A 17,182-nucleotide genomic window follows, 5' to 3' on the forward strand; every position below is an offset into this window, starting at 1 on the left:
CCTGAACTGTGCATTCAAGCCTCCAGAACTGTGGGATATGAATTTCTCTTGTTGATAAGCCACCCAGTCTGTGGTATTTTGGAGTAGCAGCCCAAACCGACTAAGAAAGATACTAGATGAAATTATCTGGCAAGGAATTTAGATATATCAAAACTGATGGATTTCACGAATGATGACTGGGACCCTAAAAATGCCACAGAGAAACCCAGGATTTGGAAGATGCTGAATATGAGTGGCCATTGAATCATATATATGATCAGCAGACAGAAATACAAAACTAAATCTTGAAGAAGTATCAGGGATGGAAATACAGATTTGGAAGGTATTCTCATAAAAAGAGTAGCTAAAATAGTATAGTCATACCCCAGTGAAAGACATCAGAATCAAACGGCTCAAGCTCAAGATCCAAAAAATGCCTACATTTGGAGGACAGAGGAGCAAGAAGCCAGAGACTCTGCCCTCAGTTTATGATCAGGTATTCAATGATAATATTATTTGATAAGCTTAAGAGCATTTATTTTCTGGTTAGGAAATTTGGTTGTTCTTATATGAGGTCTGAAGTGTGCATCTATCAGTCTAATCAAGATTATAGATTTCCTAAGATACTAAGTGTTCAATACCATGTAATAGTATTTAAAAGGAACTAAGTCAGTCCAAATATATGGTGGTCTGAAACAGAATCTTCAATGAAGGTAGATCAATGGATGGCATACTTATAATGCCAGAAGGAGTCTCAAAAACCAATACTCCCACGGGCAAGGGAATAGCCGAGTTTGTTGCGGTTTCCAATGAATGACATCAGCCCCATGTAGGTTTCAATCAAAATGGGTTCAGTTAACACCATCAGTCCCTTTCTTCTTCCAGATCCAGTGGAATTCTTGTGGGCATTCTGGATAGCTGCAACAAGTTTAGACGTGAACCCAGACAACTGAAGAGGAAAAGAAGGCACAGAGTTAGTAAATGCAGAGTCGGTCCAGACACACTTCCTCCCTAGCCAGTCCTCACAAAAGTTGACCACTGTCCTGGGGCTGTAGCTATCCTTATTTCCTTACATAGATGTCATTTCTCAGAATTGTCAACATTGCTTCTGTTAGTCTTTTAATAAATCAATCAGTCAATAAATTATGTACATAATGAAATTATCTGCCTCATCTTGTTTGTTTTTCATCCTTCGTAATTTGTACAGCATTTAGTAGTCAGCTTAATAAATATTTGCTGATAGTCTATTATGAATCAGATGCCTGCTGGCTGCTGAAGATTTAAATACAAGTAAGATATAGTCTCTGTGTCCAAAGGAGTAACACTCTAATAATCTAAGAAATGAACTTGGTAAATCATTATACAAAGTTCATGAAAATGAACAGCAGGCATAATAAGATGGTAAAGGAATGCAAAAGAGGGGGAAATCATACATAGGAAGAGGATCAGAAATGACTTCAAAAGAAAACTCTTGAGACAATCATCAAAGGGTTCCTAGAGTTTCAATAGGTGAAATGGAATTAGGGAGGGCTTGGTTGGCAGCTGTTTTTTCTATTCAACCCAGCATCCTTTCAATCATTTAAGATTCTTCTTCCAATACGAGTACCTCTTTATTTCTTTGGAGGACCACCCTCTTCCAGTTTAGCCCAAATAGTGTAAGAGGAGTCTACTTTAGCATATGGCTCAGGTCTAAGCAATCAGAGGAGTCCATTTCTCTGGTCACAGAGATTGGTGCAGGTAAGGGCACATGACCAATGTTGTTGCAAAACTGATAGAAAGCCTGGAGGTTTTCGAGGTCATTTTACCATGCATAGTGAGAACCTGAGAATGAAGCCAACGAAGGTGGAAGAAGTAAGATACAGAGAGAGATGAATTATTGACAAAATCATTCAAATTATTAGGTCAGCCTATCCTGAACTTTTAAGTTAAATGAGGGAAAAAAAATCCTTATTTTGGTCAAGCCAAGTTGAATTGGGTTAAGGGGAGGGTAATTCAGGGAGCATTCTGAACAGAGATATAGGGGCGCCTGGGTGGCCCAGTCGGTTAAGCATCCGACTTTGGCTCAGGTCATGAATTCACAGTTCATGGGTTCGAGCCCCGCATCAGGCTCTGTGCTGACAGCTCAGAGCCTGGATCCTGTTTCAGATTCTGTGTCTCCCTCTCTCTCTGCCCCTCCCCTGCTCACACTGTCTTTCTCTGTCTCTCAAAAATAAATAAATGTAAAGAAATTTTAATTAAAAAAATAAACATATATAAGCAAGGAAATGAAACAAAAGTTCATGTTTCTATTTCCAACAAGCTCTTTTATATCCATGATCTCTTTCTAACATAAATGTATTAGGTATGTAAAAGAAGGTATCACCATTTCCATATTAGAAAACCAAGGCTCATAGAAGGTAAATGACTTACCCACAGTCACTCCACTTTCTGCAGTATGGTAAAAAAGAACATTAGGAATAAAATCTTATTCACAGTGAGATCCAAATCTGTTTCCTAGGCAACTGGCTCACTAGTGAACCTAAATTAAGACTCCTATTAGAGTATATTCCAATATCAATTCAAATTATTAAGCATCCTCTATAAAGTGTCCATTATTCTTCCCATGATTCCAAGAGGAGACCAATCTTTGCTTTAAGGGACTAACATAAGAGTGATCTTTCAGTGAAGAAAGAGAAGCCTGTAGTCTTTCCCCATAACAATTTTCCATAGAGATTTTATCCTGGATACTTAATTTTATACCAAATTGCCCCTGGGCAAACTACTTTTTCATTCCAGTTTCAGTTTCCTTATTAGTAAGGAAAAAACATTTACAAATTAGAATGTATCAACTATTGGCAGTTGGCAACCCTACAAAAAAAAAAAAAAAAAAGGAAAGAAAGAAAGAAAGAAAGAAAGAAAGAAAGAAAGAAAGAAAGAAGAAAAAGAAAAAAAGCCATGCAAATAAAACTTCTATAATTTTATACCTGTGTGGCATTGTAAATTCATTTCCTCTTTTTGAGTCTTAGTTTCTTCTTTTGAAAAGCATTGAAATCTATGAGGTTTTTTTTAGATAATGTCATAAGTAACAAAAATTAGTGGCTATGATGAGAAAATAATATAGTTTGCTGGAGTACCTCAATATCTCTAGGTTTTCAAAATAAACAGATGTATTTCTCTACTTTTCTTTAAAGTAATATTTACCTAATTGAATATTATCAAAACATCAAATAAACAAATAAATAAATAAACTCAGAGGGCACCTGGATGGCTCAGTCAGTTAAGCATCTGACTCTTGATTTCAGCTCAGGTCATGATCTCGCAGTTTGAGAGATAAAGCCCCACAACAGGTTCCACACTGACAACACAGAGCCTACTTGGGATTCTCTCTCTCTCCCTCCCTGCCCCCCCCCCCCCCCCCCCCCCACCCACCCCCACCAGCCCTCTCTCCCTCTCTCTCTCTCTCTCTCCAAAAAAAAAAAAAAAAGCTTAAAAAATAAATAAACTCACTTCACTGAGGCTAAATAATGTAAACCAACACAGAAGTAGGGTTTTGCTTGAGCTTCAGTCTGTAGAAGTGAAGACAGACAGAAGACACTTCTTATTATTCGTTTGCAGTCCCAGCATCCTCTTGGAGATCTAAACATTGCTGTCATTGAGTGATACAAACTGTAGTCATAACAGCCTGGGGATTCTGGAAGGAAAGACATCCTTCCTTTCAGCTACTTCCACCAGTGCTTTAGCTGATTGAATAAGAAAAGCAGAAAGAAGTGGTTTTTCTTCAACTTCCAAAAGAGAAAATCAAAAAGGACAGAATAAGTTAATAACATAGGCATTGAATCATTATAGTTGAAAATCATGGAATCTCAAGGTTAGAAGTGACCTTAAGCTTATCAATTCTAGCCATTCATCTGTTGTTTTTGCCTTGACACATCCTCACCAAAAAACTACATCCCTGGACATGGACATATCCAATGATGGGGAACTCACTGCTATCTAACCACATATATTCCATCACTGTGTATAGTGGGAAAATGCTTGGCATAGATGCATAGGGCCAGGTATGCTTCCTTGCCCTATCAGTTACTAACGGTTAGAGTTTGGAAAAACCATACAATCTCACTGAGCCTTAGTTTCTAGATCTGAAAAGGGAAACTAATAATGGTGATGATAGTGATAGTAAAAGCCAACCTCATGAGATTTGTACAATTTTTATCATTTGTATCATTCATATAATTTTTTAACTCTAATATGAGCTTTTTAAAAGTAACAGAGTTCCCTGAATGTCAGCCTCAGGAGATTGTTGCATGAATTTAAGTGAATTATTCAAAAGCATTTTATAAAGCATATTATTTATAGGTACAAATATTTTCATTATTTATAGGCAAAAACACTTTAACTTTTTTCTTTCAAGTTTATTTTTATTTATTCTGAGAGATAGAGAGCAAGCGGGGGAGGAGCAGAGAGAGAGGGAGACAGAATCCCAAGCAGGCTCTGTGGTGACAGCCCAATGGGGGGCATGAACTCATGAACCACAAGATCATGATGTGAGCCAAAATCAGGAGTCAAACACTTAACCTACTGAGCCACCCACGTGCCCCAAGACTTTAACTTTCTTAGTTCTATTCCCTTCAATTCCATATTTGGAATGCCAATTTCCTTAATACAAATCACAGACTCCAGAAAACATTTTTTTGACTCTGATATGAGCTTTTTAAAAGTAACAGAGTTCCCGGGATGCCAACAGATACATTAAGTTCCACTCAGACACTATAATTTCAAAAAACATGGGTTGAGTATCAAAGTATCTCCCCCAAGATATTTATCAATTATAAAGGGAAAAATACTAACTTTGCAGAGGGGAAATCCAGCATACATCTTAAATCTATCTTAAACAAGTGATCAATGTTAATACTGCTAGTAATAAGACACACAGGCATCATAAGCCTACAATATGATGCAGTGAAGACATAAATCATTTCTGTAGTATCTGCTCAAAAAAAAAAAAAAAAAAAAAAAAAAAAAAAAAACCTCAATTTAATCATGAGAAAACATCAGGCAAACCCAAATTGAGAAGCATTCTACAAAAACACCGACCAGTATTCATGAGAAGTGCCAAGATCATGAACACAGAAGAAAGACTGAGAAACTGTCACAGTTCAGAGGAGAATAAAGAGACAGAACAACTCAATGTAATACATAATCCTGAACTGGATCCTGGGACAGACAGAGGCATTAGGAAAAACAAAACAAAAAAACCAGTGAAACTTGAATAAGGCCTGTAGTTTACTTATTATTGATGTTTAATTTTCAGGTTTTGATAACTCTACTATAGTTATTATGTAAGTTGTTAGAATAATTTGAATGCCAGGTACATGGAAACTTTACTATCTTTGCAATTTTCCTGTAAGCCTAAAATTATTTCAAAATAAAAAGCCTTTAAACTCTAGATTGAAAGAAAATCCTAAATATTAGTTCCCCAAGATTCTTGAAGTTTTCAATTGATCAAGGAGATAAATGCAAAAGAAAAACAGGTACAAGATGACACCTTTACTTTGTTTCTCTTATCTCTATATTTTTAATATGAACCTATATCAAAGTTATACAAGTATTACTGTCTATTTTTTTTTCTGAAAAAATTGTCATTGAATGAATTCACGTCCATATAATTAAATTAAATCAAAAAGTTGATTTTTGGGGGCACCTGGGTGGCTTAGTCAGTTAACCATCAGACTTCGGCTCAGGTCATGATCTCACATTTCATAAGTTTGAGCCCCATGTCGGGCTCTGTGCTGACAGCGCAGAGCCTAGAGCCTGCCTCAGAGTCTGTGTCTCCCTCTCTCTCTACCCCTCCCCCGCTCATGCTCTGTCTCTCAAAAATAAATAAAGATTAAAAAAAAAAAAGATCTGTAAAAAGTTGATTTTTGTCCATTGCAAATTTAGCCATTGTTCAGTTTTCTTCTGAGGAAAACAGAGGAAGAGCCTGTGTAGTTAGAATATAGTGATCAAAAGAGATAGAAATGAAATCTTAGGCCCAAAGCATCCTGTCAGCCATATTAAGGACTCTGGATTGAAGTGATTTTAAAAATAAGTTCAATGATGTATGTTTTGTTGTTGCTGTTGTTGTTGTTTTTAATAATCCTGACAGTTGTATGGAAAATTTACTGTTAGGGTCAAGATTAGAAGCCAGAAGATAAGAGGAGTTTGAAGATCACTTCAGTAGTCCAGGCAAGAGATGATGGTGGCTTGGATCAGGAGAGAAGTGGAGAACATAACTGGTTAAATTAGGGATATTATTTGGAGGTAGAGCCATACAACTTGCTGGCATGAGTAAATATAAGGGATGAAAAGAACAGAGGACTCAAAGATGACACCTAGATTTTTGGTCTGAGCAACTGGATAGAAAGTGATATCATTACTGGGTTGGGAAAGCCTGGGGCAGAAGGACTTGGAAGTGGTGAGGTGCAAGGGGCAAGGATTCTGTTCCAGACGTGGTTGATGTGCCTAACCAGTAAGCCTCTTAGTAATTTCTAATGGCCAATTGGATACATGAGCATGGGACATGAGGAAATAAACAGATGATAAGACCACATGTATAGTTAACAATTCCAAAATAGTAATTATAGATCCTATAGTCAAGAACAATATTCATAAAGTATAAACAAGATAGACTATAGGGCAGGGGTTAGAAATCCACAAATTCAGAAAGCTTTGTTGGACAAGATGCTAGGCATCGGGGACAATGCATAGGGGATCTAATAGGTAAACTGAGGGTCCAAGTGTTTCAGAGATTTGTCCAATGGCTAATCACTAATAAGCAACTGAGCAAAGGCTTGGAATCCCAGTCTCCTGACTTAAGTGTGTTAAAGTCCTCTTTCTATAATATACTGCTATTATGAGCAGTAAAATTATACTATTTAGAAAAGGATTTGTGTTCCTTATTTTTAAGAAGGGATAGGAAAAAATTGTACTCAATGATTTTCAAAACATGTTCCTTTGAACACTAGATTTCTTCATAGGTTGGATGACCATATAATTTATCATCCAGACAAAGATTCTTTTCAAAAGAAAGGAAATGCTGTTATTAACAATGTTGGGATGACAGATATTCCTGAGGGTTTGGGGAGAAGATATGGAAGCCAAGCAGGTAACATCCTCCAGTCCCTGCAATCATACCAATTAGATCTGCTCTATTTTTAACCATTTTACATATTTCAATTTCAAGATTTTATTTTTAAAAGTCTTATGCTTCTAAAAAATTTTTTTGAAAAACACCGTACTAAGCTTGCCTAGCAACCTCTAGCTCTGACTTGGCGTAAGATGCATAGGGCCTACTCAATCCACAAAGATCTATATTGTCTATACTCCTATTCATCCTTCCAAACCAAGCTCAAATACCCTCTCTCTCACAATGCCTTCTTGTATACTCAAGGCAAAAATTAATATTTTATTCTATTGCATTTCACTTTTATCTCCATTTAAATATTTCATCCAGTTTTCTAAGAATTAGAGTCACAAGTGTGGCTGTTTGTCTATGTAAGTGAACCAAAGTTTCCTTACCTTAGGACTATTGCTATCTTGTGGCATATAATTCTTTGCGACAGGGGACAATGTCCTCTGTATTTTAGGATGTTAAGCAGCCTCACTAGCCTCTACCCACCATATACCAATAGTATCCTCACCCTAAGTGTGAGAATCAAAAATGTCTTGAGACATTGCCAAATGCCACCCCGGCAGGGGGATGGGAGGGTGGTAAAATCATCCCCTGTTGAAAAGCACTGAACTGAAGGAAGTATGTATGATATAACATGGGTATTGAGATCAAACAGATCTGGTCTTAAGTTGCAGATATGGCACTCATTAGCTGTGTGACTCTGGGCAAGTTATCCAACCTCTCTAAATTTTATAGTTCCTTTTCCACACAAAAAAAGAATATTAATAGCATCAAGTACAGAGGGTGGCTGTAAAGATTAAACCAACTTTAATGAATGGAGAGTTTGTCCATAAGCTCACATGTGCAGGTATACATATTCATGTATTTTAGGAAGAGTTGGGGAAGTGGAATGAAATGAGGCTGGAATTTGGAGTAAGAGTGCAAAGGCCATTAAGGAAGCCTATTACCAATAATCAAAAATACTATCAACAAATCTTTGACAATATCGCCATCAAACTAGGACTTCTTAAAGACCAACCTGTAATTCACCACAGCATTCCCATTGCCAACACCCTCCGGACTGCCGGGATACCTTTTCATAGATAAATAAATGCTTTTAGATTAGATTACTGACTGCTTCTCCAGTCCTCATCATAAGCTTCATTTCATGAGAATCCTCCGTGGCCTCAGAATCTGAGTGCTGGAAAGAAAGAGTCGATGCTATTTCATACCCAATGAACTTGGCATCTCATTAGAGTCAGATGCCACTTTATTTCTAGTCATTTCAGTGCTCCCTCTAAAAGGAGGAGGGACCATGAAGACAAAGTGACAAGCAGTGCATTGAAGGAAAGGCAGACAAAAGGCCAAGTCCCCAAACTGGCTCTTGAGCATTTCAAGCACCTGAACTCAGTCTGTGTGACAGGAACGCGGTGTCATCTGATATGAATGCCACCAGCCACATACTTTTCTCTAAAAGCTTTTATACACCCACCCCTGGCTCCTTCTTTTATTCCAGTCTCGAAAACAGAGGGTCAAGTTTTAACAACTCTGATTACATAGGAGCTGTGTGCTGGTTAGGGTAAAGTATAGTGGTGTGTGTGGGTGGGTGGGTGCGTTCGTTGGAGGTAGGGGGGAGTGCTGAACGTTCTTATGGACTTTACAGCAAGTATTTACCATGAGTGACTGCACTCCTGGTTTACTTCAGGTGCTGTCTGCCAGCAGTTCACTGCCCAGAGTCTCAGTTTTCCTTATTACAACCATAACTTGCTTCCTGTTTACACTGGGTAAAGAGACCAGGTTTCATGCCTGCAGGCGTGCATTCCTCAGCTGAGCAGGTTTTCCAAACCTTCAGGCTATAGGTTTCAGTGTTGCTCTATAGGAAATGAAGCATGCGGAGATAAAGAATAAATCCATCCAATACCCAGTACTGGAAACCACTTGAACAGTCACACAGCTGGATAGAATGTTTATATCATCCTGACATATTTTACCTGGAATTATCTTTACGGAGACACCTTGATTGTGGTATGTTCAGGTATGTAGAGAGAAAAAGGAGGATGAGGCAGAAACTTCTTTCCTCCAAGAGAGGTTCCTATATATCCTAATCTGCACCCTCTTCCTATTCCATTCCCCAACTCTCCCCTGCCAACACATATGCGTACATACACATGCTTTGAATTCTAGCTAAAATGAATTATTCTTTATTCAAGAACATTTCATGTACTTTTGTAATTTGCAGGTTCCAACCATCTTTCTTTTATTTAAAATGTATTTCCCCCACCTCCTTTGATGCTTAAATCACTCATACTTTGAGTTTCACTTCAGATATCATTATACCTGTTAGCTTTTGGACTTTCTTGTTCCCTCTTCTGGGCTCCCATAGAACCTTGTGAATCCCACTCTATTAACACTCTTAGCATATTAAATTATAATTTGTTAATTACTTTTTTTTTACCTTCTCCCTGTACTCTGTAAGTGTCTGGAGGGCAAAATCTGTTTTATTCTTCTCAGTATCCCAGTTTACTAGCACGTTGCTCAGCATGTAGCTAGGTGGGTATTCAATGAGTATTTGTCAAAATGATGTGAAGGGAAACGAAAGTTACATTTAATTGCTAACACGTTGGTTCACTTTCATAATTCCCTTGAAAAAAAGGGTAAATATGCCAGAAAAGAGTAAAAAGGATTGGACTGTAGATCATTTTGATTTGGTTATAAAGCATTCATGACCATTCACTGTTATTTACCAGCTCTGGGCTCAGTCATTAGTCCCTTCCAGCAAGACTCTCCACACATCCTAAGAACCCAGCAAGAAAATGGTTAAAACAGGGGAGATGAGACTACAAATTATAAATAAAAAGTATGTGAAACAATTGAGGATAATCAAGTTTTGTCAGAAATATATCACATTACATATCACATCAATGAATACACACACACACACACACACAATTTCTTCAAGCTCATGTCCATTTTCCTGCTTATTTACAAATTATTTGGGTGTGGAAAGGGAGCTAGTTTATTTTCATACCTTAGTCAATTCACTTAATCACTCTAAGTACCCTCATTTTAAAAACAGAGATAGCTATCTTGACCTCACAGGGTTTTTGTTAGTTGAATTACATGAAAACATGTAAACTGTAATCAATAAATATAGTCTGATTACATAATATTACATGAGATTATTTTTATGTCTTGTAACAAGAAAGTCAATGCCAAAAAATGATTATTTCCTATTCTCACAACTGTTTTATATGAGTAATGCAAAGTATATGCATACAGAGATTGGAATAGGTTGGTGAGGCTGAGAGATAAGCAAGAATGTCTGGAAAGAGGCCATTTGACCATCATATTTGCCAGACATAAAGTGCTATAGAGTTAGTGAGAAGAATAAAAGGAAAAAATAATGTATTTTGATACTGTATTGCATAAATTTGATAGTAATTTTTAGATTACTTTAGGAGACTTGAAGATAATACGAATTTGAATTTGAATGCAATTAATGTGTTTATTAATACTCTTTCCTATGGTACGTGCCTGACCAACCAATCCCATGACTCAGCTTTGATCCAAAGGTGTATGGTCTGAAACCTCTATCAGCAGCTAAGCTTTCTCTCCTGAGCTTCAGACCTAAATTTCTAACTGCCTGACAACTAACCCAATCTCATGTTCCATGGACATGTCAAACCAACATGTCCAAACCTATTCTTTCAGTTTTCCCCACTCAAATCAATGGAGTCACCATCTTCCCAAGCCAAAAACCACACCATCTTCAACATCTTTTTCTCCTCCACCTACTATATCCTGTAAATTACCTGCTCCCATTAATCCTGTATCTTGAGTATCTCAACATATCTTTATCTTCTCTCCATTCCTACTGCCCTTAAGCCCTTATACCTATTATTTGAGTCATTATGATCATGAAGGGGAATATGTAAGATTAAACTCCAGCTACAATAAATTACTCTGTGTCTAAGAACACTCCTTGTACCTTCATGTGCCTCCACATCTCTTCATTGGATTTAACTTCTGATTTAGTCAATTTAGTGCTCATTTTAAAATCTTTGCATTTTTATCTATTCCTCTATTCAACAGTGCCTTCCACAAAGACATAAATTTTATCTCATTTATGTTTGTATCCTGAACAATAAACCTCTACTTTGTAGGTGTCAGAAGATATTTGTTGAATAAAGAGATTCCAGGTGCTTTATAAGAAAAGACTCTGAGTCAGAATAAATTTGGATTTTAAGTATATTTTTAAAAATAAGTTATGGCATCAGATTGTAAATAATTTGGAAATTTTTACTATGTGTAACCCAGCTCTACAGGATTTATTTTCCTATACCATAATAGATTTGCTAAACTGAATTAAATTGCTTCAGGTATTTGATTTAGTTATGCATTTTCCCATATTTTCTACTTTTTTCCCATTTCATTTATAAGGGAAATGGAAAAACTAGTTTTGTATCATCCTTTTAAAATCTTATGTTATGCCAAAATACCCATATAAAAGGAATTCTATATCCACAGAATTGTCTTTCTTCTTATTTATTCTTTTAAATTAATATAACTGAGTATTAATCAAAGCCAATTTTGGAAAATATCATAAACACAAATAATATTGTGACATAAAACCGAACAACAAAAGAGAAATTAAGACTCAAAGAACTGGATCAGAGTACTCATCATCTCACATCACAGATGGAGATCACTTGTTTTCAGAAAGAGTTGGGACTTGGGGTGGCCTTTAATAAGAAATAGTTTGGCAAACTATTTGGCCAAATAGTTTGGCCAGACTGTTGCCGGGGTGGGGGGGGGGGAAAGCTTTGGAAAAATAGTTTAAGGAGAAAAGCCATGAAGGAAATATACTTAACAGATCCACAAAACAGTTTTATTGACTTAAAATCACTAACCAACTGAACAAGCATTCATTATGCTCACATCCACACTTGTTGTGACACACACACACACACATACGCACGCACGCACGCAAGATATTCTTACTCCCATCCAACAAGAGCAGTACAAACACTGAGTTTTCCTTTTACCTTTCTACATTAATTAATTCTATGTTCTATTAACCACAGTCATGGTTTTGGGGGAATAATGATTCTATCCTCCTTTCAACATTTTATTTCTTATCTTCCTTTTAAAATTATTTGATTGTATTGGGGCACCTGGGTGGCTCAGTCGGTTAAGCATCCAATTTCTGCCCAGGTCATGATCTCACAGTTCGTGGGTTCGAGCCCCGTGTTGGGCTCTGTGCTGACAGCTCAGAGCCTGGACCCTGCTTCGGATTCTGTGTCTCCTTTTCTCTCTACCCCTCCCCTGCTCACACTCTGTCTCTCTCTGTCCCTCAAAAATAAATGTAAAAAAGAATAATAATAATAAAAATAAATAAATAAATAAATACATACATACATACATACCTAAATAAACAAATAAATTTATTTGGTTGTATTTATATGTATCAGAATAAAACAAAGTACCATCAAGAATTAAGAGTAATGCAGTGCCATTTCTCTGTAGCTAATAGAATTTGTTCTTTAATCCCTTACTCTGAATATCTTCCAGCCAAGGACACTCAGGGAATAAGTACTTAATGCATCAAGTATAAGGAAGAGGGGACTTGGCTCAGGAAGTGATGGGTGTAATAACCAAGTCACTTGGTATTTATTTTACCTTACAATATGATACAATTACTATTAATGCAAAAATATATGTTATTTTAATGGCAAAAACAAGACTTCCTTTAGAGGAGGGAAATGGCTTTCGAAAAAATACATTGTCAAGCATTTTGAGTTCTATTACCAGGTGTCTGAAAGAAAAACACACACACACACACACACAAACAGATAAAATACTCTGAACTGTGAAGAAGGAGAAGGAGGAGGAGGAGGAGGAGGAGGAGGAGGAGGAGGAGGAGAGGGAGGGAGACAAAATATTTGGGGAGGAGCACGACAGGATCCAGAGGAGCAGAGAGAGGATTATAAAGCAATGCATTAATAATGCATTATTATTAATAAGGTCTTTTACAAACAGAGAGAGCTGATATTCCATGTGAAATTTGGGCCCATTATCATGATTTAAAAAATTCTCACTCCATCTCCCCAAAGGCCTCATGGAGTCTACTCTCACATCAATGCCTTTGTGTAAGTGTTGTATTATTGTCATTGGTTTTCATTTTGTTCTCTTTTGTTGCTTTTGGGTGGTAGAGTCAGGCTAGGGGCTGAAGTTGGACCCTGGGCTGCAGCATTATAAAATTGGGCTATCACAAGATCCATACAATGAACTAATTTAGTGCCTGCAATAGCCTGGAGCCAGAGGTAAGTAAACCTTGAGGCCATAAGCCCCTGAGGATGTTTACATAAATCTTGAGAAGACCACTGTCCTTTCTAATAGCAGAAGGGATTTAATCCAACTTCAAGTATACATTAGGTGAAATTAAGACTCCATTTATCTTCTAGTCACGTTTTGCCTCAAATCATTTTTAAAATAGGAGACTTACCAATTAAAAATATTTTTATACATATACATATTTGCATGAATAGTGTGTTTAAAATCATGCAGCCACTGCAATGCATGCCATCCAACCACAGAAAGATTTTAGGTATATATTGTTATCTTTTGAATTTACAAGAAACAGAGAGTTATGATATTTGGAAGTAAATGACAGCATATAAAGGTAAACATAGAAAGGACAGAGAAGGCAAGAATTTCTAGGCCTATACACACACTCCTGTGTGTATATGTGTTGAAAATATAAAGTTTAATCTTTCTCTGCATCTACAGCTCCAACCATTTTACTTCCTGCCTACCTAGTATCCTAGCACTGCCTGCCTACCTAGTATCCTAGCACTGCCTATGTTTCCCTAGGGGAGATGAAAAAAAAAAAAAAAATAGTAGAAGGACTTTCCCTGTCACTGATAAAATCTATTTGGGGAGATGAGATTGAAAGACATAAAAATACTCTTAATTGCTTTACTGTTTATGGACCATTTACATTCACAATATTCAATTTAACCTTACAATGGTCCAATGAAGTTAGGAGGAAGGGCAGTGTTGATTATGTCCATTTTAGAGATAAGACTACCAAGGCCCCAGAAAGAAAAGTAACAAACATAACCAAGAGCCATATCTGACTTCATATTTCACGCTATCCCACCCACACTCTTTTGAATGAAATAATTAGAATTTAATTACATACAGAAAATTATAAGTACCCATACAGAAATTTATACGTATGGCAAAAAACAGACACAAGTATTGCCATTTTTAAATAATATTACACTATAATTTTTATAAGAAATTAGCAAGGTGGAAACATCACAATATGATTAACATAAATATTATACATATATTTATATATAAAACAGCTCCACTGTTTACTAAAAAATTCCTATAAACCTTTTAAAATTTGTATCTGTATAAACCCAGGCTGTATCTTAACTTTTCTTTTTTTTTGAGTAGTACATATTTTAGAAGCAGATAACTTCACCATCAAAGCTAGTCTAATGAGGCTCAAACTGCCTACCTTACAAATTTCGAGGAACTTCTCACTGGTGTACTTCATAGGGTGCTCAGTGAAGGTCGCGTAAGGCACCTCAGTGGACCATGGGTTCCAGCGAGATAAGAGGGACTGCTGTTCCAGACTCCCCCAGTAGATCCTAAGGCCTTCTCCTTGTCTCCTACGAGAAACAAGTTTCCTTAGATTAGCCATGTGCACTAGATGAAAACAAAAAGAAAAGGATGGGAAAGTCACGTGATGTCTCAGTCAGATTTATAATGATGCTGAGTGACTTGCCTACTAACTGATTGTTCCAGAAACTCGGGAGGTAAGAATAAAAGGATAAATTTGGTTTCAAACATGATGAGTTCAAGGTGTCATTGAGAATCCTATGTGGAAATGTCTACTTGGAAATGTGACTCTGGTGCTGAGGACTGGGGCCAGGGATGGAAACATGGATATTGCTCTCATGCCAATATTCTGATGGTAAGGGTTAGAAGAAAAAGGGAAAGGGAAGAGTCAAGGTGGTGGGTCAGGAAGTGGATGTGTCAAGGTGGCAGGCAGTTGCAAGGAGAAGAGGAATGACAGCACCTTCATTTTCCACAAAGCAGTTAACACAAGAAAAGATCTGGGACTTCAAGAATAGTAGTGTATAGATGATCCTTAAGAGCGATAATGACCAATTCAAAAAATGCCTGTGGCCACAGCTTTTATATCTCATGGTTCTCTATTATCTGTACACATTCAATCCAGCTAAATTGCAGCAACATACATACCATAGCTCGTAAAGAAATTGTGTCTTTACGGGTATAGCCCAGGCCTGGATATCTGGTAAATCCAAGTGCAAAGCAAGAGGAAGCTTGGGAATGATGGGAGGGAAGTCGTGGCAGTAGAGTGTGGCCACATTGAATAACAGAATTGTAATTCCTGTGGTCTCTTCTTTTACATGTGCCCATCAGAATTTATGGTTTGTGGTTTTAGACATCTCTGAATGCAAAGAGATCCCTGGAGGTTAAGCCAAGCTCAGGTGCTTTGCATTCAATGAGCTTTAAAACTAAGTTGCCTGTAATTCTAAACAGCCCCATGGAACATCACAGAGCTCTCATTTCTTCTAGAAATTAAATCCTGGGATCTAGAATGAAAACCCAGAGCTTAATTGTGGTGCCTGCATAAAGCTGTTACTTCCTGTATTAAGGAATTCCTTTGGGAATGCTATTGTGGCTTCTGTGTGTTTATCCAAGTAGATATGTGTATAAACACAATCTCACACATATGCATATGCCACCCTTCTTCCCGGTTGGCTGATCTCTGAGATTCTTCTTCTAAAATGAAAGTAAGAAAAGAACCTGGCACATTCTACTGCTCTGTTCTCAGATTTTTTATCATTATGTTTGAAAGCTGACACCCAACCTTTTTTGTACTTAATCCTTTACCCACAAAGAAAAACAAGTGGAAAAGAAACATATTGTATATACCTCTAAAGTTCTCTTTCTAACCTCTCACCTTCCCAGCTGTTATTCTGACATTTATCATCCCCCCAATATGTTCCTTCTGTTTCATTTCTTTTCTTTTCTTTTCTTTCTTTCTTTCTTTCTTTCTTTCTTTCTCTTTATTTCTTTCTTTCTTCTCTTTCTCTCTCCCTCCCTCCTTTTCTTTCTTTCTTTTTCTTTCTTCCTTCCTTTCTTTCTTTTTCTTTCTCTTTCTTTCTCTTTCCTTTCTTTCTCTCTCTCTTTCTCTCTGTCTCTCTCTCTCTCTCTCTCTTTCTTTCTTTCTCTCTCTCTTTTCCTGGCCTGGTAATAAACTCTAAGCTCAATTACTATTCTATGCATGCTGGTTAATGGAGCATTCTGGCTTTAGTCCATTAAGACAACTTGCACAATGGAATCATTTACTGCTTCATATGTCAATTTATGTGCTGGGTGCAATTTTGCTTTTATCCAAAAGCGATGAAAAGCTGCCAAGATAGCTTCTCTAAGAAGTACACTCTATATTATTTTACCTTAGGGAAGCCTCAAATGAAGTTTAACCATGAAATTCAAGAGGGACCCTATTTCTAAATAACCAGTCAATTTGAGCATGGCAATGACATTTCTCAGAGATGTAGCATACTTCTAAATATACAAGTTCAGCCAACTTTCTCTCCTGAGCTCCAATGGTGATACCTAAGAAGATAAATCTACAACTAAAAAGTCTCTCCAAAGGTAAAAAGGTATTCTCGGCAAAGACCTTAGTACCATAGGTTTATGAAAACCTACCATCTCCTCTTCCATCCCGTGTCATTAGGACAATTGTGGAGAACGCAGGTGCCTTTATGACCAGGAGTGCTTCATTAGTTACTTATGCTCACCATGCAAGATGTTGTGGGAGGTAACGGTGAAGTGAAAAATGCAAAAAAATAGGATGTCAGATAGTCTTGCATTAGAGTCTTGCTTCTGACACTTAATGCTGTGGCGCTATGGACAAGCTCATTTCATTTTCTGAATCCATTTCACCACATGTTCTTTAACATGTCTCCATGTGACATCTCAGGACCTCGGTAACTGTGTAAATGACATAGATGGCTGTGGTCA

At 37.1% G+C, this 17,182-nt stretch overlaps 1 protein-coding gene across 1 annotated transcript in view; it reads right to left on the reverse strand.

The window, feature by feature from the left end:
- Positions 1-478: 478 nt before the first annotated feature.
- Positions 479-17,182, reverse strand: part of TPRG1 (tumor protein p63 regulated 1) — an 81,032-nt gene continuing 64,328 nt past the window's right edge. The window contains exons 4-5 of the mRNA XM_049628417.1: positions 14,640-14,793; positions 479-928 (exon numbers count right to left, since the gene is read on the reverse strand). Coding sequence (XP_049484374.1) covers positions 734-928; positions 14,640-14,793 — 349 coding nt within the window. The 3' untranslated portion in view covers positions 479-733. The remainder of the gene's footprint in view (positions 929-14,639; positions 14,794-17,182) is intronic.

Source organism: Panthera uncia, chromosome C2 (assembly GCF_023721935.1).
Source record: "Panthera uncia isolate 11264 chromosome C2, Puncia_PCG_1.0, whole genome shotgun sequence".
Lineage (NCBI taxonomy): Eukaryota > Metazoa > Chordata > Mammalia > Carnivora > Felidae > Panthera > Panthera uncia.